The sequence below is a fragment of the Zosterops lateralis genome (assembly GCF_965231275.1).
Source record: "Zosterops lateralis genome assembly, chromosome: 13".
In the NCBI taxonomy this organism is placed as follows: Eukaryota; Metazoa; Chordata; class Aves; order Passeriformes; family Zosteropidae; genus Zosterops; species Zosterops lateralis.
In genome coordinates, this window is record NC_139773.1 from 19,296,291 (window position 1) to 19,317,546 (window position 21,256).

The window sequence follows — 21,256 nt, forward strand, 5'->3', positions numbered from 1 at the left end:
AACAAAATTAGGTTCTTTTCTAGTTGGGTTTCATCCATCTGCCCCCAACCAGTGCTCACTTTTACAGGAGGCACCGATTCAAGCTGTTGCTTTTAATCCATTTTGACAGAAGAAAGCAGTGATTAGGCCAAAGCCAGGCTCTAATCTTGCCATGTTTAAGCCAGGCCATAACGTGCACGTTCTGCTCCCCCACTGGCATCCCTGGAACTGCAAAGATGTTCAGTGTTTGCTGCACTAAAGCCAGGCTGGAGGTTGAGTTTATTCCCCTCTCGATTTTACAGCAGAGCACCAACTTCCTTTGGCATCAGGGGCAGCCCAGCAGGAGGATTGTGCACTGACAAGTGTAAAATCTGACTGGTTTGGGGATGGATATTGATGATTTATTTATGGAATTCCATCCTTTTTTTGAGGCTGATTTTCCAGTTTGTAAAAAATCTCTGTGAATTATTTTCCTGTCCATCAGTGCACAAGTGTTGGATGTTGAGTTTATTCCCATGTTGATTTTATTTTACAGCAGTGCACCAGCTTCCTTTGGCATTAGGTGGAATCACCATCAGGATATTTTCACTGATATTCTGGTTTTGGGATAGACATTGGTGGTTTATTTATGGAATTCCATTTTTTTTTTTTTCAGGCTGATTTTCCAGTTTGTAAAAATCTCTCTGAATTATTTTCCTGTCCATCAGTTCACTTGCACTGGATGTTGAATTTATTCCCATGTTGATTTTATTTTACAGCAGTGCACTAGTTTCCTTTGGCATCAGGGGGACTCACCATCAGGATATTTGCACTGATATTCTGGTTTTGGGATAGACATTGGTGGTTTATTTATGGAATTTCATCTTTTTTTTTCAAGCTGATTTTCCAGTTTGGTAAAATCTCTGCGAGTTCTGTTCCTGTTCATAGTGCACTTGCACTGGATGTTGAGTTTATTCCCATGTTGATTTTACAGCAAATTCCTCTGGCATAAGAGGGAATCACCATCAGGATTTTGCACTGATATTCTGGTGGATATTGATGATTTATTTATGGAATTTCATCCTTTTTTTCAGGCTGATTGTCCAGTTTGGTAAAATCCCTGTGAGTTCTGTTCCTGTCCATCAGTTCACTTGCACTGGATGTTCAGCAGTTTATTCCTATGTTGATTTTATTTTACAGCAGTGCACCAGTTTCCTCTAGCATCAAGGGGAATCACCATCAGGATATTTTCACTGGCAGGCTGGTTTTGAGATGGACATTGATGGTTTATTTATGGAATTCCATCTTTTTTTTTCAGGCTGATTTTCCAGTTTGTAAAAATTTCTGTGAATTATTTTCCTATCCATCAGTCCCCATGCACTGGATGTTGAATTTATTCCCATGTTGATTTTATTTTACAGCAGTGCACTAGTTTCCTTTGGCATCAGGGGGACTCACCATCAGGATATTTGCACTGATATTCTGGTTTTGGGATGGACATTGGTGGTTTATTTATGGAATTTCATATTTTTTTTTCAAGCTGATTTTCCAGTTTGGTAAAATCTCTGCGAGTTCTGTTCCTGTCCATCAGTGCACTTGCACTGGATGTTCAGCAGTTTATTCTCACGTTGATTTTACAGCAACTTCCTCTGGCATCAAGGACTCAGCATCAGGATTTTGCACTGATATTCTGGTTTTGGGATGGATATTGATGGTTTATTTATGGAATTCCATCTTTTTTTCAGGCTGATTTCCCAGTTTGGTAAAATCCCTGTGAGTTCTTTCCTTGTCCATCAGTGCACTTGGTGTCTGTTCCATACTGGTGTCACCAATGTGCAGGTTTAATAATGTGCATTTTTAGTCTTGTATAAAATCATCTCTGTGTAAATACCAGATAATACCTGTATGGAGAGGATGTATTTTATATTTATTTATTTTTGTATATGTGTGGAATCTAATCTGTGCTGCTGACTTACAAACCACTGCATTTGAAGGAGATATTTGTAATATTTCCTATCCAAAGCCACCATGCCAATGCTCCCAGGATATTTGGGGTTGTCCTGTGCAGGGCCAGGAGCTGGATTTTGATGTGGCTCCCTTCCCATGGAGGACATTCTGTATTTCTGTATAAATGGTGTCTGTATTATCATGGATAACATGGATAATCCACTTTTTTTCCCCCAAACAGATGTGAAACCATCCAATATGCTGGTGAACACCCGGGGCCAGGTGAAGCTCTGTGACTTTGGGGTCAGCACCCAGGTAAATCCCCCCTTTTCCATCTGTCCCCATCCCCTTCCTGGTGTCAGCATCACCTGGCAGCCCCACAGCAAACCCCTCTCTGCTGGGACAGCCCTTTTCATTTTTAATCTCTTTGCCTTCATCTGAATATGATTGTTCATTGTTTAATGACAGTAAAAACTGCTGATATTGTAATTACTACTTACGAATAGCAAACTTCATTGAAATGCAGCTTTGATCTGGGAGCCTTTTGCCCAGACAAAAGGGAGGGCAGAGCAAGAGACGTGTCTGGGGAGCCCAACTGGCCCACAATAAAAATTAATATTGGGAGCAACAATAGTGGTGGGCTTTGACAATGTGCAGCACAAATTTTAATTAATTTCCATTTTGGGCCTCCCTGGAGGACTTCTCTGCTAGTGACCCATGAGCTCGCTGTGCTGTTGATTTGAATTTCAGCACCTTTTCCTCTCAGCCAAACACGGGGCCCAAAGAGAAGGTCAGCCTTGTATTATGGGCTGGCAGGCTCTGTTGTCCCTCCTGTATTTAAGGCATGAATTGGGGCTTTATTCACATCTGACTGCAAAATGAGTGCGCTCAATCCTACTTCCTCCTCATTCCCTTTTTATATCAGCCTGGTTTGGGGCACTAAAACAAGAAGCATCCTGTTTAACACAATTGTTTAAGGTTATCTGCCATAAACTGTAATGCAGTGCTCGTTTAAATTGGAATCCTCATTCCCCCAACCCAGGCGAGATTTTTAATCATTTTTAACGCCTTGACGGAGAGAAATCCCTTCCTCCCTTTTATTTATTTTTTTTTTTTTTTAACATCATTTTTTCGTTGATTTATGGGGATGATGATTGTGGGTTAAATGAGGAATAATTGCCCATTTTATTCCCACATTATCTTTATATTGTTCTAACAGCCTGTTTTGTCTGATAGCTGGTGAATTCCATCGCCAAGACGTATGTTGGAACAAACGCTTACATGGCGGTGAGTGGATTGATGCTGACATGGAAATGGGATTGTTTGTCCTCCCCCTTGTTCTGTTTCATGCAGGATGTGTCCTAAATCAGCCTTCAAAAGCTCCATCTCTTCCCATCCTCTGTCTTCATTCCACCTCTGCTTGCTGAGAGTGAGGAAAAAAATTTTTTTTTTTTTTAAAATATATTTTCAGTTGGTTTTGCTGCCCTGTGACAACTGGGAACAAAAAGAACCAGTTGGACATTGAAAAAAAACCCAGTTTTTCACTCACAGCTCGTGGCTCTTTGTAGATCTCTGACAACCCCAAACCATCCCATCTTCATTCTACCTCTGCTTTTTGTTGAGAGGGAGGAGTAATATTGGGAAAGTGATTTTTTTAAATATATTTTCAATTGGTTTTGCTGCCCTGTGACAAGTGGGAACAAAAAGAGCCAGTTGGACATCCCAAAAAAAGCCAATTTTTTACTCACAGCTCATGGCTCTTTGTAGATCTCTGACAACCCCAAACCATCCTGTCTTCATTCCACCTCTGCTTCTTGTTGAGAGGAAGGATTAATATTGGAAAAGTGATTTTTTATATATATATTTTTTTTTTTTCAGTTGATTTTCCTGCCCCGTGACAAGTGGGAACAAAAAGAGAGCCAGTTGGGCATCCAAAAAAACCAGTTTTTCACTCACAGCTCGTGGCTCTCTGCAGATCTCTGACATCCCCAAACCATCCTCTGTCTTCATTTCTTCATTCCAGCTCTGCTTCTTTATGAGAGGGAGGAGTAATACTGGAAAAATTATTTTAAAATATATATTTTTTCAATTGGTTTTGCTGCCCTGTGACAAGTGGGAACAAAAAGAGCCAGTTGGACATCCCAAAAAAAGCCAATTTTTTACTCACAGCTCATGGCTCTTTGTAGATCTCTGACAACCCCAAACCATCCCCTGTCTTCATTCCACCTCTGCTTCTTGTTGAGAGGGAGGAATAATATTGGAAAAGTGATTTTTTAAAATATATTTTCAATTGGTTTTGCTGCCCTGTGACAAGTGGGAACAAAAAGAGCCACTGGGACATTCCAAAAAAACCCAGTTTTTCACTCACAGCTCATGGCTCTTTACACATCTCTGACATTCCATGTTTTGGTAATGCTGGAGTTTAGGGCAGCATTTTCAGCCTGTGCACAGGTTGGTGGCCATTCCTGAACAGTTTCCTATGGAAATCTGAAGCTAAAAACACTGGAATTAACAATATCAGGGCATTAAAGTAGAAATTTTATAGTTCAGAATGCGGGAATTAATCAGTACTTCACTTTTCTGTACAAATTTTGGTCAGTCTTTGTTAAAACCAGACAACTTTTGTCCTGTTCCTGCACATTAGAGCCCCTAAATTCCCTCTTTTTTTTTTAGATTTTTTTTTTTTAATTATTATTTATTTTAGATTTTTTTTAGGTTTTTAAAAGATTTTTTCAGCCAAGGATACATGGTTTGGGGCAGGGTTTGGGTTCAGAGCTGCCAAGTGCCAGCCTGAAGAGGGAACTGCACAAATCAAAGTGGATTTTCCATCAGATCCTTTGGATCCTTTTCAGTTCTCCATTTGAAAACACTTTATGAACTCTTCTCTTTATATTCAAAAATCATTCAAATTCAGAATATTCAACATTCTCCTACTATCGATGAGAAAATAAACATTCTGCTGGTTTAAAATAAAAACACACAAACAACACAAAGTGTTTGGTGCTGATGTTTTTTTCAAACCTCAGAGAAATCCATGACCTTTCATCGCTTTCAGGGATTTTTTTTTATTCTGATTTTTTTTCTTGTCAGGGTGCCCATTTATTTGCTTTAAGTGCTTTTCCACTCGAGGTGTGTTGATTGTGTGGCTTCTGAAAGGTTCCTGTCACCAACCTGGGCTGTCTTGTGTCATCACAACACTCTGCAGAAAAAAATGGGAGTTTTTAAATAAAAAATACACATTTAAAATAATCCAGAGATCCAGACAAAGAAACAGCTTCAAATTAATCAACTTTTCCAACTCAGACTGGTCTTAAGCTGGGCTGAGAATTAAATTGTTATTATGCTTTGAGTGGTCCAAACCAAGATTACAGTTCTCTTTCCCAGGTGTACATTAAATAAATTGCCTTTTTTTTTTTTTTTTTTGCCTTTTTTTCCTTTCTGGATGGATGTGATGCCTCCATCTCTTAATTGTGAACCAGAATTTTAAACTCTGAATTTACTCAATCTGATTTTCTGTGTCCAAATCTCCCTTTGCTCCTTGATTGAGTCGTTTGTTGTCATCAAATTTCCAGGCAAACCCTCCAAAAAAAAAAAAAAAAAATAATGAAGGTCATAAGCTTTGCTTCACCCACTTGGCAGTGAATTTGAAACTCTTGGGAAAAAAAATTGAGGTTTTCTCTGAAAAAAAAAAAAAAAAGAAAAAGCTTTTTGATTTTTTTTAGGTAAAAAAAAAAAAAGGAAAAAAAGCTTTTTGATTGAAAAATTACAATTTCCAACCAAAATGTGTTTTCTGTAAAATCGTTTCATCAGCATTTTATATAGAAAATAAAAAATTGGATGAAAAAATAATCAGTTGTAGAAATTTTTAAGAGAAAATACTTCAGGCTGTGTGTTTAGAGTGCTCCATGTGTCGCACCCTTGATGCGTCTGTAATTCCTATTTTCCTCTTATTTAAATCCATCTTTTGTTTCAAAAGCTGATTTATTTGCCCTTATATTTTGTGAACCCACAATTCCTCACTAAAAGTTGCTGTTTAAAGCTTGAACTTGAAGAATAAACAATTTAACGTGGCTCAATTTGAATTATAAATCTCATTTTGTGGCTTGGGGAGGGTCTGGAAAATGAGGTGGGTGTTTCCACCTTGCTTGGGCCAGGTTATAAAATGTTATAAAATTATGTTTATAAAATTATTTTTAGCTGCACATTTGCATCTTTGTGAGGATATTTGTCAACATAAAAATACATCCCTGTGAAAATAAATCAGGATAAAAAATTGTCAGCTTTAAAAAAATATCACATTGTGCTGTTGCAAAGATTTTTAATATTTGCTAATTTAGGTTAATTATACTTAATGAATTACAAAAAAATCAGATTTTTGGGCCACTCACAAATGAAATTTTGTTAAAGAGCTTGAAATTGTGGGGCTTTTTGGCTGTAAAAATAAATCAGGATAAAAAAATTGTCAGCTTAAAAAAATCACACCGTGCTGTTGCAAAGGTTTTTAATATTTGCTAATTTAGGTTAATTATACTTAATGAATTACAAAAAAAAATCAGATTTTTGGGTCACTCATAAATGAAATTTGGTGAAAGAGCTTGAAATTGTGGGGTTTTTTGGAAGATTGAGGGAATTTTGAGTGAAAAAATTCCCCATTTTTCTCAGAAACAAGGACAGCAGTGTGGTTTTTATTTAACATTCACGCTGCGATAAAAGCCCCTGACCTGGGAGCAGCAGCCCAGGCTAAACACCCCCAAACCCACTAATTTGGGAGTTTTTGATTTCTCACAGAGCTCCCTGGATTATTAAAAGCTGCCAATCCTTTGGAGGTGCCTGGGCCAGACAAGGTGCATTAACAGCACAGTGGGGAGAGGAGTCTCAGGGAGCTTTTTATTATTGCATTTCCTGCTGTACTTGACCTTGGAAATGCTTAAATTGTAGCGTTCAAGTCAAAACCAACACATTTTTTTTTTTATTTTATTTTTTTACAGCACTCCATTTCATGAGAGGCATTAAACCTGCTATTAATAGTTTGGAGCTGGGGCTTTTTTATTATTTTTATTTTTATTTTTTTCCCTCTCTACAGGTCAAAAAGCCCAAAATTAAGAAGTAAATAAAATAAAATAAAATAAAATTGCCACCTCGTAGTGATTCTTTTGGCTTCAATAACTTTGCTTTTTTAACTGTAGTTATTCCCCAACCTCTGGACTCCACACAGGGGAATTTTTATTTTTTTTTTTCCCTTGCTGTGGTTGCCTGGATTTGGGGAGAGAAGTGGAAAATTGGATTCTCTCAACTCGACCTTGTGCTTTGCTCACATTCACAAGCCCTTGGATTTTTCCTTGCATTAAACAACCCAAACACAAATCCAAGGCCAAACCTTGCAAGGTGCCCTGGACACAGATTTCCTTGGAGAATTCCTGAATTTTCCTTGGAATTTGCTCTCTGCCAGGGGAGCTTTGAAGCATCTCGGTGGTTTTTTGGTGTCTCTGACATCCCAAGGAGCATCTCTGGTCTCAGGGAAACATCTGGAGCAGGTTTTAAGTTGGATTTTAGGAGAAGTTTCTTCCTCTGGAAAGTGTTGGGGCACTGCCCAGACTCTGCAGGGAATGGAGAATTTGGATAACACTCCCAGAATTAGAATTTTGGGATTTCTGTGCAGAACCAGGAGCTGGAATTTGATCCCTATAGATCCCTCCCAACTCAGATTATTCCACAATCCTGTGATTTTTTTATTATTTTTCCCCATTCCTGGCCGCTGGGGCAGCTTTTTGAGCAGATCCCTGTTTGTCTGCAAAGCTCAGGAGTTGTTTTTCTCCTTTTTTTTTCCCAGCCTGAGAGGATTTCAGGAGAGCAGTACGGGATTCACTCGGATGTTTGGAGCCTGGGGATTTCCTTCATGGAGGTATGCACAGAGTTCTCCTCCCACATTGCACTCTTGACATCAAAAATAACATCCAAATATTTGAATTTCACCTCTGTTTAGTCTTTAAATTCCCTGTAGATTCACCTGCTGCTAATTTTGACTGTATTTAGAATGGGTTTGTTCATTTGAGGATTTAAACAAAACTCCGTGTTTGAGTAGGAATTAGGGCCTGGTGTGTGGAGGTTTTTCCCTTTTTTCCCCCCTTTTTCCCCCTCATTTTTCCCTCTCATTTTTCCCCCTCATTTTTCCCCCTTTTCCCCCTCATTTTTCCCCCTTCCCCCCTTTTTTCCCCTTTTTTCCCCTTTTTTCCCTTTTTTCCCTTTTCTTCCCTTTTTTCCCCTTTTTTTTCCCCTTTTTTCCCCTTTTTTTCCCTTTTTTTCCTTTTTTCCCCTTTTTTTCCCCTTTTTTTTCCCTTTTCTTCCCTTTTCCCTTTTTCCCCCTTTTTCCCCCTTTTCACCCTTTTTTCCCCATTCCCTCCATTTCCCCCCCTTTTTTTCCCTCTTTTCCCCCCTTTTTTCCCTCTTTTCCTCCCTTTTCTTCCCCTTTTTCCCTTTTTTTCCCTTTTTTCCTTTTCTTCCCTTTTTTCCCCTTTTTTCCCCTTTTGTTCCTCCCTTTTCTCCCTGTTTTTCTCCCTTTTTCTCTCCTTTCCTCTCTTTCTTTCTTTTTTCCTCTGTTTTTCCTCACATTAATGTGAAGCTGAACAGACCTTTAAGTGAACTGTAACCAATATTTTTAGCCCAAGATGAGGTAGAAGTTGAGAAGCAGCCTCAGTGCTGCATCTTGGCAGATTTCACATTCTGTAGCCCAAAACTGAACCATTTTTACAATAAATTCCTTTTCCCGAGCCCTTTTAACCAAAATCCAAGTGGTGGGTGCCGAATCACTCAGGATTTTGAGAGAGATACAGACCAAACTCAAACACTCTGTAAATCATTTTAGCCAAAAAAGGGCTGAGATTGTACTCCAGGAAGATAAAAAGAATGATGTAAATGCAGGATTTTATAAACAAAGCATTTCCCAGTTCCTTCTGCTGAATTAAAAGCTGTGCCCCAGCAGCTCAGTGATCCACAACAAGATATTTGGGGTTTATTTTAGTGTTATTAGTGGATAACTTGGCTGCTCATCAGAATTTTATTGCTAAAACTCCTTTGATTTCCATTTCCTCCTCTGGTTTTACACCTTCCCAAGGAATTTCTCCTGATCCAGATGTGCAGGACCCACTTTGGCTCTGGGTGCTTTGTTCATTGGTTTGGCAGCTGCTCCTCTCCTGAGACCTCTCCCCACCAGCAGCAGTTTGATTGAAGTGCTCTGAGTGATGTTAAATGATGAAAACAAGGCCTGTGCCTTAGAAAAAAAAAAATAAAAATAAAAAACCCTCCAAAAAAGGTGACAAAGGTGCTCCAAGAGCCACACAAGGTCACTGTCATTAAAGTAACACCCTATTGACGTGGGGATTGGCAGTGGAGACAACTCTTGTTGCTGTGAAAAAAGGGCAGCTGGTGTTTGCTGTGGGATTTAAAATCATCTGCACTCACTGGAGTCGTGCTCCAGGCTCACACCTTGGTGTTAGAACCACGTTAATTTAAAAAGGAATTTCTGGTGGGATGGAGTCAGTGAAGGGATGTGCTGGTGGGTGAGGGTGTAAAATTGTCAGGAATTCTTCTCATTTTTTTTTTTAATGTTCTTCTAAGCCCCTTAAAATGGCTGGAATTTTTTGGTGGGATGGGAAGTGGGAGTGTTGTTTGGGAGGTTGAGGAAACTGCCTCTCCCAGAAAAAAAAAAAAGAGTTGATGGGAGAGAGGGGAAAGTCTGGGATGGGGTCCTGCCTAAGCTTTGAGGAATGGGGAGTGTTCATGTTCCCTTTGAGGCAAGAGGGGTCTGAGGGTGCTCAGTCATCCCTTCAGAAAAAAAATAATAAATTAAAAATTAAATTAAAACATATTACATTTAGATATGCAGCTTAATAAATTAAAAATTAAATTTAAAATATAATAAAATCAGATACACAGTTATATCATCATCATTAATACCTTATTATTATTATTATTATTATTATTATTATTATTATTATATTTTTGTTACTTCATTTTTTTTGAGTTTGCTTTCCCCCTTCAGGATTTTTTTTTCTGAAGGGAGTGGAATTTAATCCATAACCTGGCAAGACTGTTTAAAAAGTGTTCCCTCACCAATAGTTTGTGTGTTTCCACGAGGTTTTCCCCGTGTTTTATTTAAGTGCTCTCAGCTTGACAAAGCAAGTTCAATTTAAACCCGTGCCATTGCTGTCACTACACTGAACACTGTGTCAGCATTTTCATTTCTCAAAGCTGTTTTTTCCAGGGTTTATAACTCAGCCATAAAACCCAGGCAGCCTGGGCTGGGCTGAGTGAGCCCTGGAAGCCTTTCCCTCTCTCCAAGAGCCGTGTCCTGCACGGGACAAGAAATTCAATTGCTCAATATTTCTTGTTCCTCTCCAATGTGACTCTGATCCCACCTTCCCCTGGCTCTGATCCACAAGTGAATTTTAAACCATCCAAAGGAGGATAAAATCCATCTGATTGGGGTTTAATGGCAGCATCAAGGATGGGTTTGGAGCAGCCTGGGGTAGTGGAAGGTTCCCTGCCCATGAAAAACGAACTTTAAGGTCCTTCCCAAACCAATCCTGGGATTGTGTAATATTTATCATTTTATCTCCACATAGAGCTGGTGTCATATTTACATTCAGGAAGTGAAAGCAATTTGCTAATGCCCAAAAACAAGTTAATTTTGGAAGTAGAAGTTCCTGTGCTTGGCCATCCTGGTCTCTGCTCTCCACTGTCCTCTGTGTTCCAGGTCTCCTTGGAAAATCAGATTTTCTTACAGAGATTATCCCTGTTGTCTCCCCCAGAGAAAAGGTGTTTGTGCATCAGTTTTAATATTAGCTTAATATTAGTTCTTCAAACTCCCAGACTGAGAATTTTGAGTGTTTGGTGACCAGAGCCCTCAGTAGCTGTGTCTTTGCAAGAGCTTTTCAAGGGTTCTTAGCAACCTCTTCAGAAGTGATGAGGCATTTTCAGTTGGTTGTGTGCATTCCCAGCCACGGGAAAACACAAATTACCCAACAAATGAGCCTCCCCTCGTTACTTCAAGCACACCTGAGCATTGTCAGAGTGCTGGAGCTCACACTCTTCATCCCACTGGGGCTGGGGGCACAGGGGGAGCTGGAGAAGAGCTCACTCAGCCCACAGAGAGGAGAAAGATGAAGAGGATGCTCCAAGGAAAGCAGCTCTGCTAAAAGCACTTCAGTCTGGAGGATGTTTAACTGCAGAAAATTGGTGTCAGGACTCTGGTTGAGGAGGGGAGATAAAAAAATTGGTGTCAGGACTCTGGTTGAGGAGGGGAGATTAAAAAACTGGTGTCAGGACTCTGGTTGAGGAGGGGAGATAAAAAAATTGGTGTCAGGACTCTGGTTGAGGAGGGGAGGTTAAAAATCTGGTGTCAGGACTCTGGTTGAGGAGGGGAGGTTAAAAAACTGGTGTCAGGACTCTGGTTGAGGAGAAGAGATTAAAAAATTGGTGTCAGGACTCTGGTTGAGGAGGGGAGATTAAAAATCTGGTGTCAGGACTCTGGTTGAGGAGGGGAGATTAAAAATCTGGTGTCAGGACTCTGGTTGAGGAGGGGAGGTTAAAAAATTGGTGTCAGGACTCTGGTTGAGGAGGGGAGGTTAAAAAACTGGTGTCAGGACTCTGGTTGAGGAGAAGAGATTAAAAAATTGGTGTCAGGACTCTGGTTGAGGAGGGGAGGTTAAAAAACTGGTGTCAGGACTCTGGTTGAGGAGGGGAGCTTTCAAATCTCCTCTGAGGAGTCTAAAATGTGGGATCAGTTCACTTCTCATCACCTTGGAAGTGAAAATGGTTCAGGGTCAGGATTGTGAGGTGATCTGAGGGAGGTTCTGCAGGGTGCATTTCACTGATCTGTGGGTGCTCTTTGATCAGTCACCCCCTTATCTAAACCAGGGGTGCAGTTGTGGTGCTGAGGGACGGGGTTTGGTGGTGGCAATAGTTGGACTTGATGCTCTTCAAGGTCTTCTCCTCCAACATAAAGGATTCTGTGATCAGAGGTCGTGAAGGAAGGATCTAAAACCCAAATCTTGGTGGTACAGCTTGATTTTTGTAGGGGTCTGGAAGAAACAGCCTCAAGTCATAGCAGTGGAGGAAAAGTAACACTTTCCCTTTAGGATTAAGGAAAGCAAGGACATAAAAACTGCTTTTTGTTGGTGATGTTATTGCAGTGAGCCTCACCTTTGGTGGTGTTATTGCAGTGAGCCTCACCTTGTTGCTGTCAGGTTTTAGGGACATGAAATGAATGACACGCACGCAGTCAAGTCATCAGGGTAAAAAGAGAGAAGTTTATTTTTATCCTTTGGTTTATATAGATTTTGGACAATGATTATGGATTGGACAATGAGGTTGTTACTTCTTTAACCACACTGGTCAAACTGGAAGTCCATCAAATGTCCCTCCTCAAGAGAGGAATGATAAACAAGAAGGAGAGTGACAATAACATCACTTTGCTTATATGAAAATCTGTGAGAAACTCCACTAGAAAAATGCAAACATCAGAAGGCTGAGAAAGATCAGGGCCACAGGACCGTGGTGTGTGATGTTGGTGACTTGGTGACAAGTCCTCAGGACTGTGGTGTGTGATGTTGGTGACTTGGTGACAAGTCAGGCAGGAGGAGCTGTGACGTGCACAGCCCTCTCAGCAACCCGGATCCTTCTCCTGCAGGAATATTTTATGGACTCTCAGCCATTCCTTGCACAATGATGCACTTCACAAACTCCTTCTTGGGGGGAAATAAAAATAAAAATTAAAAAAAAGCTGGCCTATATTTTTATTTTTTCTTCCCCTGGAGCTATTTTTGGGTGATTTCTCCAAGCAATTCCCCCAGATTCCTCTCCCACCTCCATCACACATCGGGCCGGGGACAGACAACGTCCAGCCTGGTGCTGGTGGGATCAGGAGTGGAGGGAGCAATGCCTGAGGGTTGGGTCATGAATTAATAATTGCTGTGTGCTGGGGGAGGCCCCTCACACGAGCTGGAGCTGGGGAAGTTGCCTGGCAGAGCGCTATCAATCACTCAGTGACCAGAACTTCCAGTAATTAGTGTATTTTATGGGCCTGTGCTTCAGTGACTCGGAAGCACATATGCTCCACTCCCAGCTAAACTTAGCCAGAGTAATATTCCAGGATGATTTATCCGCCTGCTGCACTGGGATGTAACCCTATATTAGGTGAAGATTGTGAACTAAGCTGCAATAAAGTGGAAGTTTAGGTACAGTTTGCACGGGTTGAGACCTCGATGGATCATTGTTGCTCAGCAATTGCTCTTAGGCCACCGTGGGCAGGGAAATAAATAATCCAGTTCTCCACCCAAAGGCTGGGGGGACAATTAAGGGATGACATCGGCTGTGGGTGTTGGGAATGGGGTATTTTGTATTTAAGGTTGTTTAATGTATGTAACAGGATATGTTATATATGTTTTTATTTATGTGTGAGGGTGGAGAGGCCCTGGAACGTCCCAGGCCAGGTTGGACAAGACCTGGAGGAGCCTGAGATAGGGGAAGGTGTCCCTGCCCATGGTGGGATGGATTAGAGGGTCTTTAAAAGGTCCTTTCTACCAAACCGTTCCCAAATTCTATCACTCAATGTATTGTTTCCTATTCTTACTCTATGGTTGTTTCTTCTTTTAAAAAGCCAAAAAATGAGGAAGTTTCCCTGCCTTTTCCCATGATTTCATTGCCTGTGTTGGCAGATGAGCCCTCCCTCCATTAGAGATGGAGAAGAGCTGCATTTCCACCAGCACAGCCACATTTAACCCATTTCTCCCTTTTTGGACCGAATTTAAACCAAGCAAGAATCCTCTCTGCTCCAACAAAGAATCAAATTAACCCTCATGGAGCACTTGTGGAGATTTTGCTGCTGACAATTTCCCTGCAAAGCCCTGGCCCACCTTTGTCCCTTTGGAAGAGGCGTTTCCATCCCCGGCGTCACCTTTGAAGATGCAGCAGTAAAAGCCTGGTAATATCCAGGATTTGTGGCCAGGCACAAATGTGCAATTTAACCCTGATTGTCTGCAGCCTTGAGCTGCCAGTGCATTTGCTATAGTTCATATTTAAAAGAAGTCAAAGTGAAACTAATTATCTTTAATTAAGGCGAATTAAGCTTTGATTTTTAATATCTTTTTTTTTTTTTTTTTTTTTTTACATCAAGACGGAGCTGGAACTCATCTGCTCAAGCCAAGGAATGTCCCAAAGGTTATTAGGGCATTTTTCTGGTGGTGGTAATAACCTTCCCCCCTCCCAGCCCTGGCCACCAACAACAAATCTGTCACTTCATCCGTCTCCGTTGCCGCTCCTGCCCCTCCGCAGGGGTCGCAGATTCCACAAGTTATCAGCTAATGGCCTTATACATTAAAAATTGAAGCTTTCCTCACTCCCAGGCCTTGCAAGGCTTTGTTCTTAAGCCCCAGACACTTTGGAGTGCAGCTGCAAACTATAGGCAGAAGATTAAATTAATTTGTAACTCTTTTTTTTTTTTTTTTATTTCCTCTCTCTTTTTTTTTTTTTTTTTTTTTTTTTTTTTTTTTTTTTTTTTTTTTTTTTTTTTTTTTGTCGGGGCCCTGCATTACTAAATCCTGCACATTTAATTGAAACCCTACTTCAAGATGCTTTGTGTTTCTGTTCCTCTTTGTTGTCAGTTTAACCTCAGAAGCACTTTAACTCTGCTAAATTGCTGTTATATCCTTTCGGATTTTTTATTTTTTTTATTTTTTTTTTAAAAACCAACCCTCCGCAATAAGAGGACAAACGAAATTGATATTAGGAGGAGAAGAAAAACCTCGGAGTAGTTTTTTGAGGTATTTAATATTTATTAAGGTCCATACCCTGCAGAGTTTCAGGTGATTTGAAGCCCATCTATCTAGGAATGTATAAATTGGTGTTGGAATGAAATTTCACCTGGGGAATTTTGTGTTATCCAGTAGTTAAGTCTGCTTTGCAAAGTTGGAGAGCGGCGGCTGCTCCTCCAGAAAATGAGGGTTTAACTGCGGTGCACAATCTAAATGCAAAATCCTGGGATGGAAATTTAATTGTGTAAAATGTGCACGAGGTAATTAAGAACAAATTTTCCAACATTTCAGACTATAAAGTCCTCCTTCAGCTCCGTCACCGGCGATATTGCCGGCGCTTATTTTCAATTTGCAGTTATGCTGAGAAACATGGAATGTGCCTAAATTAAGAATAAAAGCAGCCCGTGCTCTCCAGTGTAACTGTAAATTAAAAAACAACTTGCACAACATCGACAATAATCTAAGTGGGGGGAACTTTATTGCCTGAGTGTCCTAAAAATATGTTTTGAACTTCCTTCCCTCAGCCACTTTCCAAACAGGAATCCAGACAGAGCTGCTGCTGTGATTTTATTCACAACGTGCAGCAGGCAAGGAAGAAGTGAGGCTGGAGGGAGTGATTTGTAAGGGGTCGATTTCTGGATTTCCCTTTTTTCAGTTCTGAAATGGCAAATTATATTATTTCAACAAGTGATGTGAATTTTGGGTTCATTTAAGTGTGGTTGAGAACAGGTTTCAGTTGCTTTCCAGCCCTATTTGTGGTGGTCAGTCTGGAGGTTTTTCCTGAATCAACACTTGATAATTTGAATTTTAGATTTTTTTTTAATAATTTTTTTTGATAGTTTGGTAAAAATCAGTATATTCACTGACTAATATAATAACACTCTGATATTTCATAATCTGGGATTATTTCTCAGTTTATCCAGTACTGGTTTGAAATCTGATGGTGCATCTCACCCATCCATGCCCTGCCCAGGCTTTGGGGAAGGTTCTTTCTCAGGACACAATCTCCCTGAGCTGCTTCTGGGTTTGAAAAAGTGATTGTTTTAAAAACCATACTCCAAAAATCTCCTCCATGTAGCTGCTCCGAGGTGAAATGGAGTGAGAAAGGGTTTTCCTGGTATAATTTTTAGTGAGTGATCCCTTTTTTATTTCTACTTCCACACCATTCTGCCATTGCAATTCACTGTGCTTTTGAAAATGAAGGTTTTTACAGTTGTTGTGTTGGAAAAGAGCTCAAGATCATCAAATCCAACCATTAGGAAGAGATCCATGGGGAAATGGGAACCATCTCCCTGAATTTCAGGCCTTCCCTCCTCAATATCCAGACATAAAACACTGATCAGTTCCCAAACCCAAATAATTTATATTGAAACATTATATTTTTGTTAAAAATACCTTAAAAGAGTTGCAAATTCTGGAGTTTCATCCTTGAAATGCAGAGAAGTTTTGGACAGTGTGTTCATTTGGTAGTTTTTGGTTTTTCCATCCTGCACTGGGCTTGTTCCTCAGGTTCCTGTAACTTCCTTGAGACAAATAATAATTTGAAATTCCCTTTAGTGAATCTCTCATCTGTTTGTTGTTTGGGCCTTTTTTTTTAAATTTTTTTTTTATCTTACTTTAACTGTGACACTTTTTTATGAATCTAAATCTACACCCAGAGGTCACTGGTTGGCTGAACTTAAACCGTTTTACTTAGTAAATTTAATTAAGAAAATACAGTGCAACTCATAAGCAAATGAGTTTTTTCCCTAGTTTTAAACCAAACCACCCTCTCGAGTGCTGATTGCCTCGCTCGACCCCTGGTGATACAGAAACAGGCAAAATTAAAAAGGACATTAAAGCTTCATTAAATCTGAAACACATTTAGTACAGTGACATATCTGCAGGCTATTTCGGGGAAGATTACAGACTCTTTGCTAAGTTTCTTAATTTATAATACCTTGACAATCTTGCAGGGGAGGGGATGTGAGCAGATGGATGCAGTGGTGGTGCAGGGGATGCAGGAGTGGCACTGCAGGAGCTGCTCCTGCCTTGTGTTTGCAGCTCTCAGCTTCACTGAGAAATGTTTCTTTTTTAACCACCCCCAAAAAAAACTTGTTGCTGGTTCATTTTAGGGTCTTTCAGTGCTCCATTTATTCACCCTGTACTTATATTTGGCTCTTTGCTCAATTATTCTGCTGCCTGGGAGACCCTGCTGAGGCTTGGAGTGGTCAGTGGGAATGGAAATGCTTTGTTTGGAGTCATCATCGAGGCAGTGATTGTTTTTCTTAAATAACATCTGCAGGACGGTGCTCTGTGCCCAGAACCATCATTACCTGCTTGTTCTGTCTGGAGTTTTTCACTGCTCTTCAGTGAAAAAAATCTGAATTTAGGGGAAAACTGTCAGGCATTTATGGGTTTATTTCCAGGCTGGCGCAGCTCCTCAGGAGCTCAGATGTCTGCCTGGGAGAGGAGAGTGGTGCTCCAAAAAGAGGAGAAGGTGATAAAGGATGTGTTTTAGTAGCCCCTGGTCCACAGCAGAAAATGAAAGGTCTTTGTTTAACTCTGTAGCAGCATTTTAACTTAATGGTTAATTCTGAGCATCACACTCACCGTGGGAGTGAGCCCAGTGACTTTCCTGAGATGGGAATGGTCAGGGAATTCCTGGAATGCTTTGGGGTGGAGGGGACCTTCAAGATCATCTGGGCAGGGACACCTTCCACCATCCCAGGCTGCTCCAAGCCTCATCCACCCTGGCCTTGGGCATTCCAGGATCCAGGGGCAGCCACAGCTTCTCTGTGCCCCTGTGCCAGGGCCTCCCTTCCCTTCTGGGGAACAATTCCTTCCCAAAATCCATCTAAATCTCTCCTTTTCCACTCTGAGGCCATTCCCTGTGTCCTGTCCCTCCATCCCTTGTCCTCAGTCCCTCTCCAGCTCTTCTGGAGCTCCTTTAGGCCCTCCAAGGTGCTCTGAGCTCTCCCTGGATCCTTCCCTTCTCCAGGGGAACATTCCCAGCTCTCCCAGCCTGGCTCCAGAGGAATTCCAGCCCTTGGAGAAGCTCCAGGACAAGACTTTTGAAGTCAATACTGTGAAAGCTTCATTTAGCAGCAGCCCCCCAAAGAAATGGTTTCATCTCTCTCACACAAACGCTCTGGGCCCCACTCTGGGTTTGTGAGATCTGGCAGAACTTTTCTGCTTTTGCTGAGGCTCCCAGGCCAAAGGCTGAACTCTGCTGGGGTTGGAGAACAGCTGGAATTGCAGGGAGAGCCCCATCTGTGCCTCCTTCCCGAGCTGCTGAGGCTCAGGGATGCCTGGTGCTCCTTCCCCACCTCCCTGCAGCTCTGGCTGTGCCTGGTCTTTATCCTCAGGAGAATCCTGTGCTTCCATCAGGCTGAAATTTCACCTGTGGGCAGCTGCAATCTGGCCAGGTCAGGTATCCCCGGGGCTCAGGTGTCAGTGCTGGCAGTGCCTGTGCCCAGCCCTGCTGTCCTTGTCCCTCGCTGTGGGTGCCACAGTGGCTCAGAGCCCTCAGCATTGCTGTTTGCTCAGGATATGTTGTATTTGGTGGGGATATAATGAGTTTATCCAGCTGGGAAATCCATGATTTCACTGCATCCATCACCTCTGTGCTGGGCCTTCCTCTCTGGAGTTGGTAACGGGAGGATTCTCAAAGCTTGTGTGACACAACCAGAAAAACACACCAGAGCTGGCCTGGGTGTGCCAGAGGAAGTTAAATTTAGATTATCAGGGAAAAATTCTTCATGGAAAGGGTTCTCAAGCCCTGGCACAGCTGGTGGACTCCCATTCCTGCAGGGATTTAACAGCTCTGTGCACGTGGGATTTGGGAATGTGGTCAGTGGTGGCTTTAGAAGTGCTGGGGATGGTTGGATTCCATGGTCTGAGAGGGCTTTTCCAAAAGATTCCATGATTTTAACCATGAAAACTTCATTGAAAAGCAGACAAAATAACCCCACACAGCTGTGATCTGCTGGAATTGTTCCCAAGGTTTCCCACAGAGTGGGAGAAAGGATTTCTCTTGGAAAAGGATTTGCCCATTTTTCCTTTGCCTAGGACAAAGGATTTCTCTTGAAATGTTTATTAGTTATGGCCACTACAATATCCATAAAAATCCTGATTTGGGGATTACTTTGTAATGCTTAAATTGACTTATAAAACAGCAAATAGAGTCAAATATCCTGAAAAAGCAGATGTGGAGGAAAGATGATGTTTCTCTGTGGGTGCTGTGGGCTCATCTCTGTAACCCAGATTTTACCCTGAGCCAGTTCAGGGAGGACTTGGGGAGTTGGGAGCTCAGCACAGATAATTTATCAGCAGAGGGCACTGCCTGGGCCTCCCTCCTGAGCCTGAACTGCTTCCATTTCCATTCCTGGGGAACTTTGGCCATCAAATGGTGTCACTGAGGGGGAAAAAAGGGCTGGAGAAACCCAGAAATCCTGGGGGGTGATGGTTGTGAGGGACCTCTTTGTGTTTTAAAATCCCTTTTTTGCCATTTCCCCAATTTCTACAATCCAATCATGAGAGTTGAGAGCTTTTCTCTCTTGAGGGAAATATGCCCAAATTTGGGCATCAAATTTGTCACTGAAGGAGACAAAAAGAGAAATTTTCTGGGAAATCCCAGGAAAAATGAGGGGTGATGGTTATGAAGAACCCATTCTAAATACAGCTCTTTGTGTTTTAAAATCCCTTTTTTGCCATTCCCCCAATTTCTACCAGGTGAGAGTTGAGAGTTTTTCTCTCTTGAGGGAAATGTGCCCAAATTTGGGCATCAAATTTGTCACTGAAGGAGACAAAAAGGCTGGAGAAACCCAGAAATCTTGGGGAAAATGAGGGTTGATGGTTATGAAGGACCCATTCTAAATACAGCTCTTCGTATTTTAATCCCTTTTCTGCCATTTCTGCCATTTCCCCAATTTCTACCAGGTGAGAGTTGAGAGTTTTTCTCTCTTGAAGGAAATGTGCCCAAATTTGGGCACCAAATGGTGGCACTGGGGAAGACAAAAAGAGAAATTTTCCGGGAAATTCTGGGAAAAACGAGAGGAGATGGTTGTGAGAGACCCATTCTAAATACAGCTCTTTGTGGTTTAAAATCCCTTTTTTTTTTTTTTGCCATTTCCCCAATTCCTACCATCGTGAGAGTTGAGTACTTTTCTCTCTTGAGGAAAATGTGCCCAAATTTGGGCACCAAATGGTGGCACTGGGGAAGACAAAAAGAGAAATTTTCTGGGAAATCCCAGGAAAAATGAGGGGTGATGGTTATGAAGAACCCATTCTAAATACAGCTCTTTGTGTTTTAAAATCCCTTTTTTGCCATTCCCCCAATTTCTACCAGGTGAGAGTTGAGAGTTTTTCTCTCTTGAGGGAAATGTGCCCAAATTTGGGCATCAAATTTGTCACTGAAGGAGACAAAAAGGCTGGAGAAACCCAGAAATCTTGGGGAAAATGAGGGTTGATGGTTATGAAGGACCCATTCTAAATACAGCTCTTTGTGTTTTAAAATCCCTTTTTGTTTTTTTGCCATTTCCCCAATTCCTACCATCGTGAGAGTTGAGTACTTTTCTCTCTTGAGGAAAATGTGCCCAAATTTGGGCACCAAATGGTGCCACTGAGTGAGACAAAAAGAGAAATTTTCTGGGAAATTCTGGGAAAAATGATAGTTGTGGGGGACCCATTCTAAATACAGCTCTTTGTGTTTTAAAATCCCTTTTTTTTTTTTTTTTTTTGCCATTTCCCCAATTCCTACCATCGTGAGAGTTGAGTACTTTTCTCTCTTGAAGGAAATGTGCCCTCCATGCAAATCTCTATAACTAGACAAATATTATTTCCTTTCCCAGCTTGCTCTTGGGAGGTTTCCATATCCTCAGGTAAGATTGTTCATTACTGCTGTTTGCCACTGTGACATTCATTCCTATGTATGAAGGTGCAGAGAGCAATTGTGAACATTTGAGCCACATACAAATAAATCTGTCCTGTTAAATTGAAAAGTGGGAGCTGGAAGGAGTCATTTAGAAGTCTCTATTGATTTTTTTTTTCTTTTTTTTTGGCCCCCTCTCTTTTCCTAAACTCTACATTTTCTTTCCGTGGAGACAATGATAATTATGATGGTGTTAATCTTGTTCATTTTGTTGGGAGATGAAAAAAATAATCCAATCTTTACACCATTTTTTTTTTGGTTTTGTATCTGCTCCTTTTTTTATCATTTAATTTTCAATTCCTATTTTGAATAATGGCACGATGGTCTAAAAAATCTTCTCAAAAATAGAATGTGAATGGAATATTTAAGGCAGCTTCAGATTCTTCCTTTTAAGAGGAGTTAATATTAATATTTTATGTAAATACTGGTATTTTTCTAAGTTTCCACCTGAAGCTGCTGGTCAAACTCTTCCCATTCCAGTGGCAATGGTTGGGTGGATGCTGAGCTCTGCCTCACCACGGAATATTTTACTTTTTTACACCAAAAAACCCCACGAAGCTCTGAACAAAACAAACCCAGGACTGGCTCTGACAATTGCTTGAAATTCTCATCTCGAGATGGATGTTAGAAT

The 21,256-nt window shown here is 41.1% G+C and overlaps 1 protein-coding gene across 2 annotated transcripts in view; it reads left to right on the forward strand.

Moving 5' to 3' along the window:
- The window catches only part of MAP2K5 (mitogen-activated protein kinase kinase 5), a gene marked incomplete at its 5' end in the record, with an annotated part of 132,505 nt that overhangs the window by 62,405 nt on the left and 48,844 nt on the right, over nt 1–21,256 (forward strand). For both annotated transcript variants that reach the window (XM_083870730.1, XM_083870731.1), the window contains 4 exons: nt 2,147–2,220; nt 3,142–3,192; nt 7,736–7,807; nt 20,546–20,575. In XM_083870730.1, the coding sequence (XP_083726856.1) occupies nt 2,147–2,220; nt 3,142–3,192; nt 7,736–7,807; nt 20,546–20,575 (227 nt within the window). The remainder of the gene's footprint in view (nt 1–2,146; nt 2,221–3,141; nt 3,193–7,735; nt 7,808–20,545; nt 20,576–21,256) is intronic.